The 25,657-nt window shown below is 39.7% G+C and overlaps 3 protein-coding genes and 1 long non-coding RNA gene across 4 annotated transcripts in view; 2 read left to right on the forward strand and 2 right to left on the reverse strand.

Moving 5' to 3' along the window:
• Positions 1-357: 357 nt before the first annotated feature.
• Positions 358-11,163, forward strand: LOC135706907 (uncharacterized). Its single transcript, XM_065228592.1, has 8 exons — positions 358-434; positions 491-642; positions 719-825; positions 937-1,047; positions 10,436-10,532; positions 10,605-10,730; positions 10,794-10,923; positions 10,982-11,163. The coding sequence occupies exons 1-8, from the start codon at positions 383-385 to the stop codon at positions 11,083-11,085; spliced, it is 879 nt and encodes a 292-aa protein (XP_065084664.1). The 5' UTR covers positions 358-382; the 3' UTR covers positions 11,086-11,163.
• LOC135706918 (uncharacterized) lies at positions 8,487-8,825 on the reverse strand. Its single transcript, XR_010518194.1, has 3 exons — positions 8,772-8,825; positions 8,630-8,702; positions 8,487-8,564 (listed from the first exon to the last, which is right to left on the reverse strand). It is a non-coding gene; the product is annotated as an uncharacterized LOC135706918 (long non-coding RNA).
• Positions 11,164-17,188: 6,025 nt separating the features above from the next.
• The window catches only part of LOC135706906 (organic solute transporter alpha-like protein), a 43,898-nt gene continuing 35,429 nt past the window's right edge, over positions 17,189-25,657 (forward strand). Inside the window, exon 1 of the mRNA XM_065228591.1 lies at positions 17,189-17,391. The gene's annotated coding sequence lies outside the window, so the exon portion shown is untranslated. The remainder of the gene's footprint in view (positions 17,392-25,657) is intronic.
• On the reverse strand, positions 22,605-24,269 carry LOC135706893 (uncharacterized). The gene has a single exon (XM_065228571.1). The coding sequence runs from the start codon at positions 24,267-24,269 to the stop codon at positions 22,605-22,607; it is 1,665 nt and encodes a 554-aa protein (XP_065084643.1).

A 25,657-nucleotide genomic window follows, 5' to 3' on the forward strand; every position in this document is an offset into this window, starting at 1 on the left:
TATTGAATGGAGGTAGATTGGACGTTGCAAATAATCATCCTAACTTGTGTGACTAATAATGCGAATGAATGAAATCAAGTGAAGATATCACCGAAAAATAAAACCCCGTGGTCAATTCCGCCCAGTCACTGTCAGTCATAACATCTATCTCAACTCTCAACACCTGAGACTGGGTGGGAGCCCTAAAAAAGCTATATTTTGTATTGGTTGTTCTTCAGAACCCAGTCTCTTATCGTAAAGCAGCACAATGTGTTCGCCTACATGATAACGATTTTGATGGTAATAATAACCACTTATAATCGATACTTTAAACCGAAAACCATCAGTCTCGTGCCTATTGTCGACAGAAACGCGTGGCATCGAGCGTCCATTGATTTCAACAATGGCGGAAGACTGTTTCAGCTACATTCCCTCGACGGAGCAATATTTTTCCGGTTTGTTTGAAGAAAAATGTGTGAATTTTTGCAATAATTTCCCTTTCCAACCGTAGAATACTCAACACCGCTGATAGTCCTATTAGTGATTTCCGCAGTTCTGTTAGTTCTGGTAACCGGCTTGTTCTACCAAAATGCGAAAATTATTCTAGACCTCTACGCACAGCACTGCCAGTTTGAGCTTGTCATAGCTAATGGTATCTATATGGTAAGCCATCGAGACCATCAGGCATTCAATTAACTAATTCCCAAACACAATCATCGCGTTCAATACTTTCCAACAGGTGGTAGTGGCATTTTGCCTTATCTCGCTGGCCGTTCCGTGGCTATCGGAGAAATTCAACCTGGCGACACTCATAGTTTTCTCGTGGTGTATATTTGCACTGTACAGGTAAAATACATAGCTATAGGAAGACGGTTCGTGACAGATATGCTTGTTAAACGGTTGAACTATCTGCACGAAGGAACGGTGAAGTAAATTTAATTGAAAATTCGCCTACAGGTATATCTTATGGACGGCCGGAGGACATGGCGCTTTGCAACAGATGTACGAATCGAATAGCGAACGGTTGGCAAGCGGTGGAAGACTGAAGCGTTTGCTGTATAGAATCTTGTAAGTTTTTTAATTAATTAGTAGTTGACCGTAGATGACTCAGTTTTGTGAAAGAAATTAAATTAACAGGGACTATTTATGCTTAGAGAACTATCCATTGATAACTCTGCAATCACTCAAACACACAAATATGAGGATAGACATAAGTTGTAGTAGAACGTATTCAGCTCCTATATGAAAATTTTAAACTTAAGTGATACTATACCAATTTCAGATACAGGTTTTTTATGTAGTAACCTTACCAAAATCATGTAACTTTTCATGGATCGAAAAAGTTACACGATCGTGTTTGTATTATTCTGCGATACATGGTATGCAGTATGGTAAATTTCTGTCTACGACAAAGCTGATAAGTTAGGTAAACCGTCTCAGGGTTACAGAAATCCCGGTTTCCGCGCCAGGATGCCAAATCCTCGTCATAGCCATACCCACAAAAAATGAAGAATACACTCAAAAATTGTTTATGCAGCCATAAACTTCAATTGCATCAAACCTCTAAGATCTAGGCTCTAAGTAGTGGACTCGTATCTGTGAAAAGAAAGGCAACGTTGACAGATTTAAATGGAAACTAATCAACCTGTTCTAAAAGTTCTTCAGCCTTAAACTTTGAAAAGAATTCTGAGCGGTTTTTCAATACTGTGTTAAATCCAATTGAACTTTCAGTTAACCCATTAATCTTCCTATCAAAATTCAAAATTTCCGCATCGCACAGCCACACTCTGTGTTTTCACTGAAGGTGTACGCGCAGATAGTGGCTCCATGTACATTTTGCGTTTTGATAGCATTAAATTATCGATGAGTTAACTGCAAATTCAACTGGATTTTAGCGATGCATCCAAAACAGCAATCCATCACTGTGAAATTTTTGAAAGTCCTAGAATTACGACTATTCATAATCGTAAAACTTCTAGTTCGTGAACATATCTCCGAATCTGGGATTTTTAAATATTTTCCTAGAACGGAACAGAATTTGAAAATTTTGGCCTTGAACACTAAGATTTTAAAAAAAATAGGGTGACAACAACATAAATACCCCCTCTCCTCGGCCTCAGTTTTTCACCTACTTGGTAGATTCTTATTATTTTCCACGTAGTTAAAGCAAACTTGTGAGTTTTATTTCTGGAATTATTAAATTTAACGTATTCCTGATCCATTAGAACTGGACAAGGAATCAAAAATATCTCCAAATGACAAAATGACAAGCAATCAACGAACCGAATGATATCGCTATGTCAGAAGTGGAAAGCAATAATGGTATAATCTTCTTCATTCTTTTTCATGACAAGCAGCCCGTGTAACACAGCTCACTCAGGGCGGTAGAAGGAAACGAGCAAATTGTTGGCAAGCTGCTTCACGAAGCAAAGCCGAAGATGATACACGTGTGCTAATTGGAATTTTTGTGTTATATCTTGTCTCGATTCAGATCAAACTATGTCCGTGATAATATTGCAACAAAGCAGGCAAGCAATCTATCATTATCCTTCCACCACTCCGATCGAGCTGTGTTGCAGTGTGAGTTTGTCGTGGCAGTCGTGGCAAGCGTTTTGTCTGTATCGTTGGTTGCTTTATGTGTTTGGCTTCGCTGGAACTGGATCATTAGACGGAACTGATTTTATATCGCTTGAGATGATAAATGACAAGAGCAGTTGAAATTTGTTTAGAGGAAAAGTCACTGATAAGCTAAGGATACATATGTTTTATCAAAAATCGTTAACTTTCAATATTCTAATGTTTATTTTTCATCATCATATAGCATGACTTTGAGCAAAAAATGTTGGCCGAATTATGATTCCCGAGTTTTATACATGATCTAATTTTCATAGACATCAGAATCTAATAGCAGGCACTATTTAAGCTTTTTTGATTCATATTGTAAGCCCCATCTATTTGGAGAATTATGCGCAAAGACGGCTTGCCAAGTCCCTCCCAAATGATAGTAAGTGGAAATGGTGTAAAACGCACCAGTGGGGTAATATGATCAACAGCACATTTTTCATGGACTTTTCGAACATATTAATGCTAATTGATCTAGAACTGCTAGAACAATAAATTTGTGATATATTCACATAAATTACTTGAAAAAGGTTAATGGTCATATTACCACACTGGTACGTATTACAAAGCACAAATTTAAAATTATTAGAATAATTCTAGATAGAGCTGGAATTAGGGCATAACAGCTTTTGTAAACAATGACTTCTCTCGAAGATTCCTAGAAAGCCAAGACTCGCTCACTCAAATCAACGTCACTATCGGGTAGGGGAAGACTTCGCCTTCCCGTTGGTTATGTTGGTTTGCGTGGACGTGCCTTGAGTTTCGAGAAATCATCTAGAGAAGTCATTGTTTACAAAAGCTGTTACGCCCTAATTCCAGCTCTATCAAGAATTATGATTTTTCTTCATCGAATTTCAAGCTTATTGCATATGGCATATTAGCTTATTGCGTGCTCTCAACTCAGTGTTTTAAATACACTTCCACAGTTAATTATTGAGAGCTTTCGATGCCTGTACTATTTTTGCATTAGTATAATTGTGTGGCAAGTACAATCATACTCTATGCCCAGGGAAGGCTTGGTCTTGCTTTGTAGCTGCACCGTTACCGCCTGAGCTAAGGGAGGTCCCAACATTATGTTAAACGCAGCTATTATCGGTGGAATCGGTAGTATATACCCTGAAATAAAATGGCTGATTTATGGGGTCGTTACCCTTTATAGGGGAAATGGATGTGATGTAGGTCTAAATGCCCCTAATTTGGGCCCATACATAATATTCAGCAATCGACTAAATTTTCAATAGCGACCAAAAATATCCATTAGTACTGTCTCTGCGTTAATCTAGATAAAACTGATAAATAGCAGATTTTTAGCGATGGGCATAATCTTAGATCCATAGGCCAACATTAGAGTCATTACCCCTAGGTATATAAATATCAGTTAAACATTCGTAATACAGGTGGAACACGAAAAAATCCGGACACAAAAGGTATTTTTTGGGTAAAATTATTCTAAATTTTACTTTTTTTACAATCCATTTATTTGTCAAGGCTCAAATGCAGTAGCTTTGCGGAGCCAAATTAATTTACATGTAATTTTATATAATCTTTTTTTACAACTAAAGTTAGTAGAATAGGGGCCGAATACTCGCGGTTTACTCGAGGTTAATAAATACATTTATTTAGAGAATTGGAAGGGGACAAAGGGAAAGAGATATTGGTAACTCTTCTTCTTTCTACTTCTGCACTGTCACTGCACTGTATTGGCGGGCTGTAAATTTCACTTAATCAAGCTAAGAGAGCACGGAATCACAGCAGGCATTGGTTTGTTGATAAGTTCATTTGTTTACAACATTACACCGGAGCAAGCACGTCGCGATTCGATCCTGCACGCTCGAAACGAAAATCCCAGTCCATCCGCTCCTGGCAGTTTTCGATCAAATTCCTGGGCAGGAATTTTATACCTCGGTTGACCGGAAAAGTTCCCCGGAAGAATGTAAAATCAAAAAGAAGTCGAAATTCCCCCAAAAAATTCCTTGTCTGGCAAGTAATCTGCAGTTGTGGACTGAAAAGCGAAACTTTCGTTACTTCTTGGACATTGAATCAGAAAGTTTACCAGGAGGAGTGCCTACGGAAAAGACTACTGTCTTTTCTGGAGCAGCATGAGGTGGATTGCCTATTCTGGCCGGACTTGGCAAGCTGCCACTCAAATTCCACCAAACAGTGGTACAGCGAAAATGGCATCACAGTGGTTCCCAAGCAGATGAATCCGGCCAATACTCCGCAACTAAGGCCAATACTGGAATACTGGTCAATTTTGAAGCACATACTGAAGAAAAAGGGTGGAACTGCAATTGACCTGAAGGAATTCAAGCGGAATTGGAATTTGGCAGACAAACAAGTGGGAACAGGGCTCGGGCCGTGTACGAAGAAAATTTCGAGTAATGGCCTATGGTAAGAAGGAAGACTGAAACAATGGTCTTACAATAAGCATACAATGTACTAATCTATAGCTGTAACCAGGCATGGCAAATCATTTACATTTATTTCGTGCATTCATTTACATTAATTTGCCTCTATCTCTTTTCATCAACAGAATTCTGTGAAATAATGTGTTAAGCTATAGTAGGTTTTAACATTAACTACAACTTTTGTCACTAACTCAAATCTGTGTCTCTTATGCATGATGAACCAGAGCGAACAGAACCCACCATTGTTTTTCAGTGAATCACAATTACATTCACTGAAGAATAATAACAAGGTCTTCCCGCTCTAGTTCGACATGCATAAGAGGTACATATTTGAGGTTTCACGCAAGTTGTAGCTAATTTCAAAACCTACAAAAGTTTCATACATCATTCAACGGAATTCTCTTGAAGAAAAAAATAGAGGCAAATTAATGTAAATGCCTGGCCGTTACATTGAACTGTGAAAAATCAAATGCATTTTTGAACCCCAACAAGATTTTCGTGTCCGGATTGTTTCGTGTTCAACCTTTAGGTAGCTCCCGAATCTCAAACATACACGAACGACCTCGTAAATTTTGCACTCGTGGTTTAACTTAACGTTTTCCACGAACATGGGGACAGATTTAGTAGTGTGCTTTGAGCAGACAAAAATTTCTTTTCAGTGCGTATTTTTTTCTGAAAAAGACAATCCTACAACTTTGTCTGAGACGTCATTTCAATTAGATTAGCCGTTTTTTGGCTATAATTTATTGGAAAATATCAAACATGCCCTTTTGAAAAATTAGGCGTGAAGTAATATGGCCGCATTCCTGCAAAAACTTGGGTAATTACCCCTAGTGAACAATTATGCGAAGTTTCATGGAATTCGGAGAGGGAACAACAGAATCGATTCGTAAGTTGGCGTGCAACTGATCGATGATCCCGGACTGAGAAACATGATCAGGGTGGCCACAGGTAGAGAACTAAAAATCCTGTGTTTTTGCTCGGTTAGTAAAACAGACAAATTTTATTAAAAAAATATAACCAAAAACATTAAAAAACAGAAAATGTTTAGTCAATTCAACACTTAAACAAATTAAAAATAAAAACTTCATAATATTCTGGAACTTACTTCTCGGAAAGAAGTTGTAATATCTTAGACATTGCAAAATTTTCAAGATTCTGAGGCTTAGTAAAACATCAACTCCAGAATATAAAAACTAATATTTAAGATTCATTGGCCGGAATCCGTCCACCTCACACAAAATGTGTTGCTCAACAAGCTCATCAAACACTTTTTTTTTACTCCAGCCGATTCTTACAGCCGAACAATAGTTATGATTAGCTTCTTTTTTTTTCCTTGATTTTTTTTTTTTCCTTTTCTTTATTAGAGAGATTTTTAGCCAACTTTTTTTTTTTTTTTCCTTGATTTGTTTTCCGTCGATCTTGTTTTCCGCGCTGAGCACCAATGCTACCGACGAGGCCAGGGAGTCAACTACCACACGTATCGACCCATCAACTCATGAACCGGGGACCAACGGCTTTACTTCCCTCCCGTGATCAGAGATGTTGCGCCTCAAAACATCCCGGCGGCACCGACTGGGATTGAACCCAGTCCTGCTGGGGTGAGAGGCAATCACGCTTACCACTACACCACCAGCGCCGCTGTGATTAGCTTTATTCCATATCACTTTCATTTTTGTGTGGCTGGCACATGCATCAAAACTCCCGCTCATTCATTCCAATCAGCCCAAACACTTCACGATCGATAGTGATCGCGATATCTATACACATCTCACTTAAACACACCTCACTCGCGTGTACAAATGCTAAATTATAACTTAACCGAACAATAGATAACGTGCGATCGAGATCACAACTTAACGTATGCAAAAACTATTACAATCAAATTACCGCACGTGGGGCTCGGAACTCTCAAACAAAATCGAATTGCGTAGCGATAAAAACAAGCAATAACATCGATATTGATCAAGGATCAGAACTCCAAGCTTAGCCGGTTCCAGTTAGAGAACTTCGGATAGAAGCTTAGTAATCACGCAAAAGACCGACTTCAACACTCTTGGGCAATTCGTGACTTGTCCATGGAGCCTATTTAATTGAGTACCCTCACTGGATACGACCTGGCATGGAAAATCATTTACATTCATTTCATGCATTCATTTACATTCATTTGCCTCTAACTTTTTTCATCAACAGCATTCCGCTAAACGATGTTTAGAGCTTTAGTAGGTTTTGTTATTAGCTACAAGTTTTGCCCGTAACTAAAATCTGTATCTCTTATGCATCACGAATTAGAGCGACCAGAACTTGTTACTGTTTTTCAGTGAATGTAAAATACATTCACTGAAAAACAGTAGTGGATTCTGTTCGTGCATAAGAGATACAAATTTTAGTTGTTGACAAAAGTTGTAGCTTATAACAAAACCTACAAAAACTCCTTACATCATTTTGCGGAATTTGGTTGATGAAAAAAGTTAGGGGCAAATGAATGTAAATGAATGCACGAAATGAATGTAAATGATTTTCCATGCCTGGATGCGACCCTAGTTTTGTCACTACAAACAAAGCTTAACGTAGCAAGGACAAAGATACGATCGTTTAGTCACTGAAAAACCTGTCACCCTAGTTTGAAACAGTTAGGACTTGGGTGCAGTGGTATGTTTTACACAGTGAAGCATCACTTAGAGGTTTAGAGGTGATGTATCCACGTTACGGATTTGAACGATTGCTTGCAAGAGTTTTCACTCTCGAGAAGTCACTATTTTAAATTTACGACTTGCGCTTATGACAGATCACGGTCAAAATGACATGGGAATGGTAATAGTTGTGTTAAGTTGAATTGATTTCACTACACATGGGAACAGAAGTAAAGGAAAGTCTGGACATTGTTGCCAAATTAAACTGATCAATTTGAAGGACGCGATCGTTCGGCTCGGTAAGTAGAAATGTAACCGCTGTTCATTATGTACAAAGTCAGTTGAGGGAGGGATTGGCGAGTATCTACGGTTTATACAAATGATGTTTTAAGGGTTTTGTACAAACGACTGACTACGTAGAACAGTCTACCCCAAGTAACAATTTTGGTTTTATGAGGGTTCTGAAGACCATGATTTAGACTTGTAGAATACTTTAAAACCACTATAAAACTTGTAATGCTACTTGGGACATCAGTGATTCTCAAACTTTCGTTGATTGCGACCCACTTTGAGAAATTTCATAAGCTCGTGACCCACCAATATTGAATACTGATGCTGTAGACCAAAATGACCTTAACCAAAATTCCAAAATATTAAAAACAAAATATAAATATAAAAAATTTAAATATTTAAACAAAAATAGATAAAAATATAGCTTAAACGGCAAATCATTAAAAAAAAAGGCATAACATGAGCAAAAATCGTCTGAAAATACATGGCCATCGAATAACCAGAAAAACACAAAATATTATTAAAAATAAATCACTTTATGGGGTGGCTTTCTCAGTCTTTTAGTAGAAACGATTATTTTTTTACGTTCCCGACGTTTCGACCGTTTGGTTGTGGTCTTTCTCAAGGGTTGCTAAAAAATGTATTGCACATATATAACATATAAATTAAACATAATTACACAAATAATTAACTCACTAATGTCTATCGTTTCCCGTTACAAACTTTTACGAATCGAGGACAGCGTAAATGTAGATTTTTCATGACCTGTCTAATTTAATTTGGATAAATAATCGGTGTGTTGAAATGGTATTTTGTTCGTTGATCAAACTGTACTTACTGTTAATTTTTAGGAAATTTTTAAAGTGATCTTTTGCACAGCACTGCAACGTTTGTTTTAAATAAGATGGTGGGACCATCAACAAAAGGGGGGGGGGGGTCACCGTCATTATTTATTTACGGTGGGTCATGATCATCATTGTGAGCCAATTGATATTGAAGTGTCTGATCTGATAGTAACTCAGTTGTGTTTCTTCTGCGTGTTGTTGACTTTTTGATTGTGTGTAACAGACCTGCATATGTGCTGTTAAGTCCTTGTACATCTGTACGGTGGTTGACTGTGTTAGATGTGTGTGCTATGTGACACATTTCTAATATTGGTAATGTTGATATTTTGTTTGTTTTGTCCAGAATTTTTGGTTGTGTTAGGTTGAACATATGGGATTCTTGGATGATGTGCTTGATCATGGCTGTTTTTTCCTTTAGGTTATGTATCTCTTCATCTGTGTTCGTATGGTTGTTTTGGATTAGTTTTGTGTATTGGTTTATATTGCTTCGATGTCCACTGATTCTTGTTTTGAGTTGGTTTCTCGTCATCCCAATGTACGTTTTCTGGCAGTCTATACAGGCTAAGCTATAGATAACATTGCGTTGGTCACATTTTTTAGCAACCCTTGAGAAAGACCACAACCAAACGGTCGAAACGTCGGGAACGTAAAAAAAAAAAATCGTTTCTACTAAAAGACTGAGAAAGTGATTCCAATCAACCAGTCGAAACCACCATTAGCATTAAAAATAAAAATGGCAAAAATCGCAAAAATGGACTAAACCAAAAAGCTAGGGTGGTTTCTTAAAGCGCTAAAATTTCCTGTAAACTCTTGAATCAATGTATAACTTGCAACGATTAGTTCCCTTTATAAAACTTTCCAAACTGGCCTTGAAATCTTAAAATTGGCCTGAAAAAAAAATAGCCCTGAAATTATTTGAACAGCCCTGAAAACGTCAAAACAATTGACACAATAATCGCAAAAATGACACTCAAATGATTTTAAGGTGTTTCGCTGTGGGATCCTTATTCTCGCTACTACTTCGATACCCTAAGTGCACAAATATCAGCTTCCACGACTCGTACCTCAATGAAACTGTTGCTCCACGTTTGCTGCACTGCAGGTGAAATGGGGCACTTATTTCCGAGATTTGGGTAATTAAAGTGGTGGAAGTGCATTTATAGCCTACGTGGCGGCCATTTGTGGACTCTACAAGGAATCAACTTAAGACGCCAAAATATGTAAGGGAGAAAGATTCCATTAAGAAATCTAAATTAGCATCTAACCAAGTTGTCTGAATTTTCGTGACTCATCTAAGGGTAGCCCTTGATCCATCAGTGCTTTGCGACCCATACAATGAGAAACGCTGGTCTACATAGCTTATGAACAGCCCTCAACCTATTAAGTTTATATAGGGGAAATGGATGTAATGTCGGCCTAAATGCCCCTAATTTGGGCCCATACATAAACAATCGACTAAATTTTCAATAGCGACCAAAAATATCCATTAGTACCGTCCGAATGACGCGTGTATCAAGATAAAATTCATAAATAGAAGATTTTTAACGATGGGCCCAATCTTAGATCCATAGGCCAACATAAGAGCTATTTCCCCTAATTGATTCATGTAAAAATATTCAGAATTTCATAGGATAAAATCTCACACTTCTATTTCCAGTGGCAGATACTGCGTTGTACGATTCAGCATAATTCAATTTCCAATTGTCAGTACCATTCAGTCTACGATTCAGATAATTTTACACTTTATTGACATAGTAAGTATGGAAGTGTAGAGCATCTCAGCTGTTTAACAAATAAACCTTTCCTCAAAACACAAACCATTTCAGGATCAGTTTTATGATACTACGTACATTTTCCTTCCGATCTCGTTAACCTCGATTCTGCTGTACCTGGTAGCGTTTTCCCTTCTCGTAAACCTCATCGAACCATCGTTTCCGGATCCCAAAATTGTGGTAGGTCGACTTATTCAAGACGCTTGCGTTTAACTGCATATTCAAAAGTTATTATTATTACAGACAAAGTTCAAATTTCTCCGGTTGGTTGTGCTGGTGATCAAAATTCAGGTAGCCATCATGGAAATCATCTTCCGACAGGTGCACATCGAATGCACTGACTTTGACGGAGAAGCGTGGTCACTATTCAATAGTAAGTTTTAATTTTTAAACATGCAGTGTACAGTGTGACAAAGTAATTACTTTTCCAGTTATCAAACAACCAGTGATAATGATGCAAATGGTTCTTCTTGCTTTTGCAACGTGGTCGCTTTATCGAAAGGAAGACAAGAAGAATGCTACGAGTGAATCTTAAAATTTAGGAATTGCCTAGTTTTTGTCTAAACAAATCTCATTCAAATATAAAGACAGTCATCTCTGTGTACGACACAGCATCCGAAGGTCAGTAGCTATATTAATCACACGTTGATGACGGCACAATAATGGGAAAGGGTACCTCCTCCGACGATTACACAGAAGAGTGAGCAAAACGTGGTACCTACACTACTGGCAGGTTTTTTCTTCAATTCTCGCATTTTCAACTACAAATATCATCGTTTTGCAACACGGCGTCGTCGGTCGTCGTCGCGTGGTTTCACACACCGTCTGACCAACAAACAAACTACATCGCTTAGTAGGCTGTTTCGTCTCTCTTCTGCCAACAGCTGTGACCAAATGTCTACCAGTACTAAAAAAATAACACGGTACCTGTTTAGCGGGCTTCGACAATCCGAGATTGATAGCATAAATGCTAGACTGGTCCCAAATTTGAAAATATTCACTGAATTAATTGTAAATAAGTTTCATTGACATTGAGCTTGATTGACCGACTGCAGTTCCACGCCAAATGACAAATCGGAAAACTCGACCTTTTCCGATTTGCATGAAATTTTGCATTATTGCTAAAATTCGGTTATTTTGCATCTTGTAGAATTTTAAAAATGGCGTATTTGAAATTTATCAAAAAATGTTTTCACGAAAACTGCACTTCTGGTCGAAATGACGTCCGACACAAAGTTGTAGAGAAACTTAATTTTTGTCTGGGAAAAATATACAAACCAATATTTTTATTAGTTTCAAGTAAAAATTCCAAAAATAATCAAAACCTAAATATTTCAAAATGTTCTTGTCCGGTCGAGATTTTTTTTTTAATGGACATTTATTAACACTTAAAAATTGACACAAACCGTAGAACAAGAACGTGTTTGGTCTTTTTTTAAAGTTTTGTTAATATTCAGAAAACAATGATTGAGATAGTTTAAACAAGTTGGCTTTCGTCTGTGTACATAGCAACACTTGTTTCTCTCTGGGACGGGACTTGACAATCGGGTAGCGATTTCGAGCCAATTTGCTGTCAAATCCGAGCCAGTTGCTGATTGGTCGATTTGACAGTAGCAATCGTGGAATAAAAAGGACAGAGGGATCACATCAATCTGACTGGCAGTGATGCCGGAATCAATGTTGACGTCAATGGCGTTGTTAATTGTTTATATTTGCGAAAGTAAAGTTGGAAAACAGGGTCCACGGCGTGCTTTAAGCGATGGATATTCTTGTCTGTTTATGGTTGTTTTTATTGTGTTAAGCAAAAATTAAGTACAAGGTGCTAAACTGCGGTAGAAACTCCGAAAAAAAATAAAAATAAAAATAGAAGAATCATTCTGCAATCCTGGCCTCATTGGTCAATTCCGTCAAACACCATGCACTAATTTTCGACGGGCATTCATCAAAAACATTAAGAAGAGTGAGAAGCTGGATTGTCCAGTCCCGTCCCGGGTTTCTCTCGGTGTCGATCACGCTATCGACGGTTTTTTATTCGGTCACGGTATTGTTTTCGTGCGCTTTGTTGATTGCATGCAGTTTGGTCAGTGCTCTTTCTCATCACTGTTGGAGCAAAATTTTTGACAATAATGGTCGAAATAAAGCAAACTTTGTGGTTTGCCTATCCAGATTCAAGGCCAAACATGGTCGAGATTCAAAACTTCGTTAAATCATGGTGACATATACGCCATATATCGAATTGCTGAGGAGAAGGCGATCTTTATGAAGCTTAAATCTGAAGCAAGTATGCATTATGCCCTGTTGCATAACCTGGAGCAACTAACTTTCCATTATGCTAATGGAACGGCAGTCGAGGTACGAATGTCACTTGTCGGAGGCATCACGTGCGAGTGTACGATCTACCAGAAGTACCAGATTATGATCTAACGTTGCCAGCTCCAAAATACGGAAAAGTGAAGCGTGTCATTCGAGAAAAATTCCCTGTCGCATTGGGTGTCGATATGTTCACAGGAGTCCGAGGTGTTCACACGGACGTGGAAAAGAAGATTCCCTCCTCGCTCAATTTCCTCAATCGAAAGGGGAATATGTTCTTATTCAAGGAATAAAGATAAATGCTTCCTATGTAAGGCGGAGGGTTACCGGATGAATTCCTGCCCCAAGCGGAAGGCCCGTAAACAGCAGCTTGCAGAGTCACCCGATCTGGACAAAAAGCAAGATGAAGAAAAGAAGGATGATAAAGGAGGCAGTTCGTACGCTGGTGTAGTTACTAAAAGTGCATCGTCGGACAGCAGCAGCCAGGAAACAAAGGAAAATGGACGTGGTGACCGAAGTCGAAACCAAACCTCAACTAACCTGGTGCCAGCAACGGCAGAAGTATTGGAATGGTCTATACGAGTACAAAGCGATGCAGAAGAAAAAAAAAACAGAATATTAGTCCCTCGGCTCCGTTCAGCTCATATAGACAATGAGCCTTTCTAACAAACACCATAAAACAACACATTTTAAATCATGTGAAAAAATACAAAAAAAAACGTACTTACAAAAAGTTCAAAAATTTGATCATAAACATAGTTGAAGATGCTAGTTTCAAATAACGGACTAAAGTGGTAATTTTTATACGATATATGAGGAGATGAAAGTATAGAGTTGATAGTTCCATTAGAGTACGGCAGTGGGAAAATTGTATATATAGAGTAGAAAGCGAGCAAGGACAACTTTTTAGGAAAGTACAAATCGGTTTGATCATCTCTCTTTACCAAACTCCTCCGTTGGAGATGAGATTGGTCATAAAATTGTTTAACCATTTTGTCCGTTTTCAAGTGAAGGTTTGGCATTTTTCATGAGCTTTTATCTACAACTTTGTCTCAGACGTGTTTTCGATCAGAAATGCCGTTTAAGTACTACAATTTTTTTGAAAAAGTTCAAGGACGCCATTCTTTTTTAAGTTTATAAGATCCAAAAGGCCGATTTTTATAATAAAATGTGAATCATTACTCAGAACAAACAACAAGGCAAAGTTTCATATGTCATTCCTCAAAAGTGTCATAACTCTAAAATCGATTTAAATAAATTCCAGAATTCGCAAAACGCTTTTAAAAAACAGCAAAAGGCACAACTTGTTCCTGAATAGTTGCAGGAATAGAAAAACTTTTCTAATAAGTCAAAGAAATTCAAAAATAATAAGTTCTTATAAGGGCCTGTTCATAAACTACGTAGAGTTTTTTTGGGATTCTTGACCCCCCCCCCCTCCCGCTGCGTAGACAATTGACCATACAAATGTTTTTAAATTTGTATGGGCCGTGGATAATTGTCAACCCCCCCCCCCTAAACTGTCTATGTAGTTTATGAACAGCCCCTAGGTCGCAAAGGTCGAAAATCGTGTCTGATGATGAGTAACAGAAACCGAAAATTTTTCCCAAGGCTGTCCACAGAAGGAGTCCACTCTCGATGTGTGTCACGCGATCGTCTGTTTACTCGGCAGCAACCATTGTGTGGTCCTCCTCATTGTTCTTCATCAGCAGTTCTTTCGGTCGATGCATCGTCGACTTTGGAAAGCAACCGTTTTGTGATGAGTGTGAGCGTGCTGATCACGTTTTGCGTCCATTGCTGCAATGGAAACACTCTGCCCCCCGTCAGCGATACTGCCATACAATGAAACCACTGGAAGCGGCTCCCATTCTGATGGAGGAGGCTTTTTGGATAGCGGAAGATAAAGTGATTATTGTGTTGTACCTTTTGACTTTAGTTTTAAGATGTTTTATATAGTGAACAAGAATCCTCGGCTCTGTAAAGTTAATTCAATCAAATAAATTAATGAACAAAAAAAGTAGTATATGCCAATCGATTCTTATAAGTTTCAGAAGCCAAAAACCGTTTCTTCATAAAGTTTCAGAATCCGAAAATCGTTCGCAATAATCTTAGAAACCGAGAAATGTTTGTTATAAGTTGAAGAAGCCAGTAAGTGGAAAAACAGATAAATATATTTTTCATCAACAACTATCCTAAATTGAAGTAGATTCAATGTTTTAAATCAGCCCAAAAATGACGGGAAACAATTAATTGTCCATAATATTTCGACTTCTTTGCACCTATAATAGAATCCAATTCGTACCAACTATTATAGGAACCAAAGTTAGCACCAACCCAGGACCACATCCGACAAGTCTTATCGAGTTCTCAGAACCACATTGGTAACATCTGGACATGTTCCTGATACCTCCTTTGAGGTTGGCCCATCATGAATGACCCATCACATATGACGGATTCCACGCCAAAACGGTCGGTCAACGAACTTCGATCTGGATGACATTTGGCACATGTTTTCGGTATGATAGACCGAGTATTTTACGCAGGTGAGAAAACCATTTTGACTATGATTTAAACTGATTTCTAAAATCTTATTCTTTTTTTTTATTGGGTATCAAGCTGGAGCTGCGTGACAGCTTAGTTTTCAAGACTTGACCCATTTGAATAAATGTTGCTTCTATCTTTGACAATACAGCAGAAGGGCTAGCCTATGTTGGCAGCTTGAACACTGGATTCCGTGTGTATTGTTTCAAGATAGTTATGGAAAAAATGCTGTGACGTGTGCGCGTAGTAAACGGATTGAATAAATAAATCCGTTTCGAACGAAATATCTAAATTATGTATGTTACGAAAACCGCGCGAATTCCGAAAGCCGTGCGAGACAACCGAAACGAGAAAAAAGGCTTGTTATCATTTAAAGAGAGCCACCAAAATGAATGTGATAGCCTATGTTGACAAGTTGATTAATGTTGGTTTCCTCCCTAGATATTCTACTTATTTACTACTGAGCTTGGTATCAAATTAGTTCATTTAAAGAACGTATCAATCATTTCAAGATTTCGCGACCGCACCGAACAAATTCTATACTACATAAGCTCAAAAGCGTTTGACAAGCTCTACCGAATTGCGTATCACTTCTGCGTAAGCTCCGTAGACGTAGGCGCGTTGATTCTAACAGCCGCGAAAAGTTAAACCTGCATCAATACCACATAAGGAAAGATCGATTTTACGTAGGGTTTAGTTCATAGATTAACATTGACTGCTGTTTACAAATGTAAGTACTTGAATACTAAGAAATAAGTTAACTCAAATGCTTTAACCGCATATATAAGAGATTTCGCGTATTGAGAGAATAATATAGTTATCGAGTACAATAAACTCAGGGCAAAACAATACCTACAAAAGATTAAAAGTTATCAATTGTCACATACATTGTTTAACATTGTTCCCTGAGTAATACCTCAATGAAAACAACAATGAAAGCTTGTCACGCAAGTAGAAGGAGCTTGTTGGGCACTTTCTGAAATATTTCAATACGAAACAAACAAATCTATCTGCGTAACAAAAATAAGAGTGATTTGCGGCAAAACCCGCCAGTATCGCACCCAACGTCAGTACCTATAAGTAAGCGTACTACAACGCGGCTCTCAAACAAAGGAGTAACAAGTGTAATACTGTCACTGCTAGACTAGATCTTTGGTTTTCTCATGTAGTGGTTCATCAGAGAGGGGAAAGGGGAAGCTTAGTAATCCCCATCGCCTGCCCATGGCGCCATTCTATCGCGGTATGACCCAGCAACGCCGGCCATAAACCTACCGTCTCCAACACTTCACCATAAAGCATGAAGTTAAGCATTTTGGCGTTGTGCATGCAATTCATGAAATGTGTAGAAAGAGAGAACTCATAAGAAAGTTACAATCCTGACATAAGCTGTCCGAATAGAATTCCTCAAAGTTGCTCGCCGAGGGAGAACCGCTCTGCTAAACTAAATTGTCAACCAGTCTAACATGGATACACACGACTCCCATTATCTCTTCAATCAAAGAACTACCCAAGCAGCACATGGCTAGTTATGCTCACTAACATCAGCTGGAAGAGACGCTGAAGCAGCATGGTATGGTAACCTCTTATTGATTCACTCTCTCAAGTCTACCGTATGCGGTAGGTAGTTAATGTATGTCGATAGAAGACCACCATTCTCAAGGCAGCCACAGTCAACCAAGCAACACAAACGTTAGGCTCGATTTCTCTTGCCTTCGTATTTTGGTTCTGCGTTGTGGTGTGTTGGTCGGGTGGTTGGCACCGTTTGTTTGACTGGTTGAATTCGGTTAGTCTAGAGCTGACTGCCGGGTCGATTGGATCTGAAATTCGCGAATGCGCGTCGTCGGGATTGCTTGATCAGGACTCTCCTGTATTGTCGTAGTGAACGGGGACGAACTAGTGGGCGCATTTTGCTTCAGACAGGCTGCAGATTTCGAAGGAAGACAACGACGAAGGCTTCGTACGGTGCAGTTCCAGTTCGACAGTGTTCTGAATGGTAAATACAGGATGATGACCTACAACCGGTTTCTTATACGCAAGTGAAAAGTATACAAACGTGAATTGAAATGTGTTGATCATAGTGATGCTTCCTGATTCGATTTCGAAGGGTTTGAGGGACAGTTCTAAAGAAGAGATTCAAAAATATCGCGTTCGAGCGTCTACTTTGAGGAAACACAAACCTGCTGAATGGCTTGGCTATGACATAACTTTGGTACTGTTGCAATTTAGTTTGCAAGAAATTGAGCACATATAGAAGGAAAAAAACACTTGCTAAGCTTGGTATACTGACTAACCAACCGATCTGTGTTTCTTGCTCTCTGTGTTTTGCTCGCTTAGTTGTTGCTTAGTAGCACAACGCACACGTATAGTCGGTTCAGTGAATGGTGGTTCTTGTGGTTGAAATGAAACCGCCATTTAAGGCACGTTTCGCGTGGTTTAAACCACTTTCAGCTATGGCATTTTTTGGCGAAAGTGTGACACACAACCCTTTAAACCCAGTTATGTAATAAATCCTTAAATTACAAAAGAGACTCTATGGATAAACTTAAAAACTCTGTTCTTGAAGAGCAATTTCTCAGCTATGACTTGTTAACCGAAGTTCAGTGATACAATTTATTACTTATTGATTTAAGCTGTGTTCCATTTGCCGACCCGGAGCTTGAAAATAAGTTGCGTTGTCAACCGACCAATTGCCGAACCAAGGTCAGCGAGGGTCGTTTAAAACTAACTGTATTGACTTTCAAAAATAAACACGCATGGTTATTCAATAGCTTTCAATCTGTCCAAGTGCAGTGTCCTCGAAATCTTAAGGCAGCAGTGAACCGTTCAAATGGGTAACTTGCAACTCAAAGACGCCGTCACCTTGTTCACGTTTAGTAACTTGATGACCCCTGCATTTTAAAACAATATTTATAAACACACACTCAGATGAGATAACATGTACCAGGCAACGAAAATTAAGTGATGTGAACTTATTTAGCAAAACTTTTCCAAGATATGTTCAGGAAAACTTAAGACAAACTGGAGAACTCTGACCAATCTGGACTCAACTTAATTCAGAGTCACAAATCCCAATCCACTTAGTAAGAAACAACAGCGACAAATTCAATTCATGGCCAAAAAGTTACCATAGTAACGTCAACAAACGTTGTTCGGATCTCACGTTCAGCAACGAAAGACCTTCACGGCTTGAATTTCTAGTCGGCGTGTGTTGAATCGCCGTCCGAATCTATCCTTGCTCCGCTGGATCCGCGCAACGTTTAGGTAGACCTCGACGATTAGAAGGTGATGCATCGTTGCGTTTAATCCGGACATCAGGAAAACTCCGTCACCTTTTTCGGCTGATGCAGATGTCTTCGATTTGTTTTTCGGTATGTTCATCACGGGAGAGCACTTGACTTTCTTTGCCAGTTTAGTTCTTGATGTCGCCCTTCGGAACTACACCCGTGATGGCATTCAGTTGATTGTGAAAAATGCTTTTCCACGGTCGAGTCGATCTCATCAGTCGTGTCCTGCGCATAAAATTGAATTATTGTGAGGTTTTGGACCCGTGTTCTGAATCTGGCAACGATCATCAACTCATTAAGTGGCTCCCATTGTATGAACGCAGCATGAACATGTACGCTAAGCTGGAAAGCAACTCTACGGTGTCTGAAGCGTTTTCACCTCTAATACAATAATATAACCATAGTGTTTCCAAAAATCAAGTTTCCAGATGCCCGGGAATCCGTTTCAATTTCCCGGGGAGCAATTTTATAAGGATGTTTGGCTGAAATTGCAAGAAATTTCTCAGAAATGTCAAAATAAACTTCTAAGCTTCTTTCAAACTAAGTGAAATAATTCCAGAGGAGTCTGAGCATCTTTTTAGAGAATAAGGACGAGTGTTCTGTTCCAGAAAATTCGGAAGAATTTTCCGAGGGAAGCCAGAAGAAATTTTCGGGAGAACCTGAGAAATCATTCCCGGGAAATTGGCCAAAAATCACGTTTCCTGATTCCCAGGAATCCATTCTTATTTTCCGGGAAACAGTTTTAGAAGGATTTTTGGGTGAAAGTTACAAGAAATTGCAAAGAGGAGTCAAAATAAACTTCTAACGAGAAAATTTCGAATAAACTTCCAGAGGAGTTTGAAGAAATTTCTAGAGAAGTCTGAAGATCTTCTAAGGGTTAGGCTAGGTTTCTTTATTATCTTCTAGGGAATAAGGTAGAGTGTTCTAGGAAAAGTCGGAGGTAAAATTTCCGAGGGAAGCAGGAATACATTTTCGGGGGAGGCCAGGAAAACTTCTGGGAAAGTCAGAAAACATTTCCATGCGAAGCAAAAAAGTAAAGTTTAAAATGCTTACAAAAGAAGCTATCGTAGAAGCCAGAAGGACTTATGAAAGAAGCTTCAGATGAAATCAGACGAAAATGTTTGGGAAAGTTTGAAGATAATAATTCCTGCAGAAAATGTCTTCGGAAATATCTTCTGGATAAAAAAAAAGTCTAAAGAGTAGTCGAAAACAAATATCCGAAAGAAGTTGGAAGAATATTCGGACGCAGCTCGGAAAGTGTTTCCGATGTAAGCAACTTCTCTGAACTCAAATATTTCACGATTCCTGGGAATTCCCTGGTCACTTCCTCTGGAGTATCCGAAATATGTCCGCATGTGGACAATGTTGCCCTGGGTATTCGAAATCATAACCAATGAATGTTTTGTTTTCGAATTCTGATGTTATTTGATATGCGGGATTCCATCAAATCTGAAATCGTGCCCGACCATCATCGATTAGGATAAAACTGGGCACATTTGATGGATCAAGTATTTTCCGCAGGTAAAAATACTATTTTCTGTGTCTTGAGCCTGGAAATTGATATCCAATATGGTGACCATTGGGTTCAGAAAAAGTGGGAAATACTGTCAAATACCCATTAATATGGGTATTTTTGGAATCGGAGTGATCTCTAGAGGCTATAAATTACTATCCGACGCCATTTTGAAATTAAAAGCAAAGTAATTCAACAAAATTTGAAACTTTTTCGAAGACTGGCGCTTTATTTCATTTAGTTCTAGCTGATTTAATGTTTGTATGTACTAGTTACAGCGCGGAAGGGACCGCACTAGGTCATTGTATGTCAGTGCATTATAATTTTATTATTTAGTGAGCTACATAAGGTCCGACAAACGTACAAAAACGTCCGCGATGTTAACCTTTAAATCCCCAAACTTTTCACTCTGATAATTTTAAATTGCACTCATTCCGTCATTTTTTGATCGATTTTTATGAAACAACTTCAAATCGGTCAGGAATTGTTCCTTGCTTTCGATTTTTTTTTCGCATAACTTCTAAAATATAGATAGCGATTTTGACATATTCGTAAAAGTATTAAAGGGTGGAACGGTCAAAAATTGGTCAGTCATGATTAAGTGCACACTGCTTGTTCTGAGGCTTAACATCTCTGATCACGCCTTGTTTTCCGTGCTGAGCACCAATGCTGCCGACGCCAGGGAATCAGCTCCTACACCTGGACCCTACCTATCGACCCATCAACTCATGAACCGGGGACCAACGGCTTTACTTCCCTTCCGAAAGGAAGGCGTGATCAGAGATGTTATGCCTCAGAACATCCCGGCGGCGCCGACTGGGATTGAACCCAGACCTGCTGGGGTGAGAGGTAATCACGCTTACCACTACACCACCGGCGCCGCTAGGGGTATTTGACAGTATTTCTCACTTATCTTAAACCGGAAGCCGCCATGTTGGATTTCAATCTCTAGACGTCACCCCGATTCCAAAAACACCCATATCGATGGGTCGGCGTCAGTATTTCCCACTTTTTTCTAAAATCGGAATGCGACACTCGTGCTGTTATTTTCAGTTTCTATAGATCAGTTGATCAGTACATGGGTTCGAACCTCACATTTTATTTTCCTTCTGACCCTTTTAATTTCACACCGGACAAAAAGTGACGGCAATAGATGGAAACGAATGGAAGCCAAAACAGACCACCCGACAATGATAAATTTGACATCCGCGTGCACAGATCTAAATGAACTGAGTGAACAATCAACAAAAGTCAGAAAACAGCTTCACTTCAATGCGAAAGTAAGTTCATTTGGCAATGAAAGGCGAAATGAACACGAGTCAAGCCAAAACAAAAAGCATGGAAATTGATCGAAAGTGGTTCTGCTTATGTTGAAGGAGATCTGCTCGAAGATAAAACAGAATGACATTCAATTGAAAGCGATGGTTGACAGCTTCGTCGTCACTTGACGATTTTCTATTGAAAATAACTTTGTTGGGTCCTGGATGCAAGTTATTCCGATCGTCATCTATTCGCATGGGTGGTCTGTTTTTAGACTGTTTTTGACAATGCTTTATGAATTCAGTCGTTGATGTTACCGGTTGAGCCAGACGTGCTAGATCTTCTAAAAAAGTAAATTTTGCTAAAATCAAATCGACTTCCCTTCGGTCGTTAACATCGCTTGAATTTTTCATACGGCTTCGTCTTCCTTGTGATAAATTTGGTTTTTATTCGTTATGAGGATCCATCTAAGTTCAATTAGTAAACGGAATAATTGAGGATTTTAATTTGTTGTTGTTGCTGTTTATTATTGACATTTTACATCCTGCGGATGCATTCATGTCAGTAGAATTGATTTTTGTGTAAACAGTGTGTGGGTGTGTTCAGAGTGATGTGAGGGTGAGTGTTAGTGTTTACGATACAATTCAAAATTCACTTAGCTTTCTTATCGTTTGCTCGTTTCCTGGTTCATCGTCTGCATGCTCATCTCATGGTTTACACTTCTTCTCCATAAATTTCTTCTTTACTTCTTCTATATATATATTCACCATCTTCATTCTTCATGATCTTCCATATATCTTTTCCACATTATTTTTCGATTTCTCCGTTCCTTCCTTGCGCTTCATATTTATCTTTATTCTTCTGCATCTTCATACTCATTCATGTCTTCTGTAGTACTTTCGTTTTCTGCTTCATCTTCATCCTTTTTCACTTTATCTTCTTCGATTTCCATTCAGCATCTTCTTCATGAACTCATTTGCTTCCAACATTCATCGGTTACATTCTTCCACTGCATCTTCTTCCATTTCCTGTCCGACATCTTCTTCCATTCAGACTTCATTTTTCTTCTGCATCGCTTGCTTGTTCTTCATCCTCCGGTTCGTTTTCTTCCTATATCCTGCATTTTCCTTTCCATTCTATCTTCGCCCTTCAAAGCTTCCGATAAAGTTTGGTTTCATGCAGAAACTTCAGCAATCTCTTCTCATAATCATCGTCGTTGCGTAACGCCGTAAAAAGGCTTGTGGAATCGATTCCGTATTTCGTCCTGGCCGCTTCAAATTTTCTGCAGTGCAGAATAATGTGACGAACGTCAACAACGGTACCACAGCATTCACATGCTGGCGGAGCTGTTTTCTTCAGCAAAAATTCATGCGTAACCCTAGTATGACCAATGCGCAGACGAGTGAGTATGCGTTGATCGGCAGAGCTGTACTGATCGATCCACTTCTTCGTTTCCCTTTTGACCTCCTTCAGCTTCACATCTGTTAATTGTGCCCAACGTGCTTCCCATAGCTGACGAAAGACTTGGTTCGTGTTTTTGATGGAATCAATTCTTGGTACGGCAACGTTGATTGGTGTACTGTTTCGTGCCTCACTGGCTAGACGGTCTGCTTCTTCGTTACCGTGAATTCCGGCATGGCCAGGGATCCAACAAAGGTGGATCGGCCGTCCACGTAGTAAGCGCTCGATTTCCTGGATCCACGGATGCTGCGATCTACCACTCTCTATGGCCGAAAGACAGCTGGCCGAATCAGATAGAATTATAACACATTCGGTTGATGCTCTTGCAGCGATGACGGCCGACTTGATTGCAAAGGCCTCCGCCGAAAAAACGCTACATTGTGACGGAAGACATATTGCTTGCTGAATGCTGCTACTAAATACACCTGCTCCAACTATGTTCTCGCATTTAGAACCATCCGTATAAACAGCCAAAGCACGGCTAAACCGGTTAGCCAGCAACTCCTGCACGATGGGACGCACTGTATTCGGGGGGTCCCCAGCTTTCACCTTCCGTTTCACATCCCAAACAATATGCGGCTTGGGTTCATACCACTCTCGGTTGGCTAGACGTGTTCGTACAGCGATGTTTGGAAGCTCTACATCAATCGTCGCCAGGCGATCAGACGCTCGTTCCACAACTGGAAGATCGATATTCCTGGAATCCTTCTCCATCAAACGAATTGCAGCACGAATTATGGCTTGCATAATCATTAAATCGAATGGCAAAGTGCCTGCTTCAGCCATAATCGCTGGAATCGGACTGGTGACGTACGCCCCTGAGGCGAACCGGACCATCCGGTTGTAGATGGGTGCAAGAGTCTGCACCACCGAATCCTTCGCTCTACTGACGAGCCCGATACCGTAGATAAGTCGCGACTTGACGATTGCTGATCCGATACCCAACAGAGAATCGCGTTGCCCTCGCGGAAGTTTAGCCCCGATCATCTTCAAGATCCGCAGTCTAGAGTCGCACGTGTTTTTGACTACCTTGCAATGGTGTTTGAAGGACAGCGACCGGTCAAGGTTGACGCCAACAACTTTCAGTTGATTCGTCCTCGGTATAGCTGTACGGTCGATGAATATATCGTTGCTGGGTTCTCGACGGGCGTTGGGACTGCCGTAGAAAATTTTTGATTTTGTCGCGGAAATTGTGAAGCCGACGCTTTTCGCCCATTTGTCGACAGCTTTCACTGCAGCCTGTAGATCTCTATACAGAGGACACTCCTTACTCCTCCGTACCACCAGCAAAATATCGTCCGCATAGAGAAGCACGGCAACAGTATGCGGCACCACTCTGAAACTCGGCTGCATCGCTATAAGGAATAACGTGACAGACAACACTGATCCTTGGGGGACTCCGTTCTCCAATGGCATTTCACCCGATAAATGTTCTTCCACGTTCACGCGGAAAGATCTGTCGGTGAGGAAACTGTTCAGTACGTTGAACATGCGCCCACCCATCTGCCACTTACGCAGAGTTCGCAAGATACCGTACCGCCAAGTGGTGTCGTACGCTTTCGACAGATCAAGCGATGCAATCAAGCAGTGTTCGTCCCGATTTGGCAATGACCTATCCAACTCCGCCAAGTATGTGTCGACGCCTCTCCCAGCTCTAAAGGCGTGCTGCCTCTTATCTAGTCGTCCATTCGACTCCAACTCAGTCGTCAATCTGCGGTTCACGATACGTTCGAACACCTTTGCGATGCAGTTGGTCAAAGTGATAGGTCGGAAAGCAGCAGGTCCAGATTCAGAACAGTTTGGCTTCGGAATTGGCACTATTATTCCAGTTCGCCAGCTGATAGGGTAAACGCCACTAGGCCAGATTCTGTTTAGAAGCTGCAACAGCGCGATTTTGACGGATACAGGCAGACGTCGGATCATCGGATACCCTACCGAGTCAGGACCTGTAGAGACACTACGTCCTTTGTCGAGTGCCCACAGAAGCTCATCCATGGTGAAGTCCGCGTTATATATCTCGTCGTTGTCCGGAAGAAAATCTACGCGATCCCGTTCCGCTTTTTCCTTCGCTGTTTGAAACAGTTGGGGATAGCTTGAGGTTACTGATCTCTCACAGTAGTGCTCAGGGATGGAAAATCATTTACATTCATTTCGTTCATTCAGTTACATTCATTTGCCTTTAACTTTTTTCATCAACATAATACCGTAAAATGATGGTTGAAGCTTTTGTAGCTTTTGATATTAACTACAACTTTTGTTAATAACTAAAATCTGAATTTCTTATGCATGACGAAATAGAGCTGGCCGAACATGTTATTGTTTTTCAGTGAATGCAATTTACATTCACTGAAAAACAATGGTGGGTTCTTATCGCTCTGATTCATCATGCATAAGAGATATAGATTTGAGTTGTTCATAAAAGATGTAGCAAATATCAAAGCCTACAAAATCTTCAAACACTTTTTTACGGAATTATGTTGATGAAAAAAGTTAGAGGTAAATGAATGTAAATGAATGCACAAAATGAATGTAAATGATTTTCCATCCCTGGTAGTGCTCGGCCAGTTCTTCTGCTATTTCTTCCACCTTCTCCGTGTAGCCATCGGGTCGCTTGATAACCGCCTTGTTGTATTGTCGTTTCCCGAGCAAAGTCCAGCATCAAAATGACAGCAAATTGAAATCAAGATTTGATATCAACATCAAACTGAAATCATAATTTGATTTCAGTTTCGCAATTCACA

Source organism: Ochlerotatus camptorhynchus, unplaced genomic scaffold (genome assembly GCF_037179485.1).
Source record: "Ochlerotatus camptorhynchus isolate MF236.1 unplaced genomic scaffold, CSIRO-AGI_Acam_v1.1 ptg000294l, whole genome shotgun sequence".
NCBI classification, from domain to species: Eukaryota; Metazoa; Arthropoda; class Insecta; order Diptera; family Culicidae; genus Ochlerotatus; species Ochlerotatus camptorhynchus.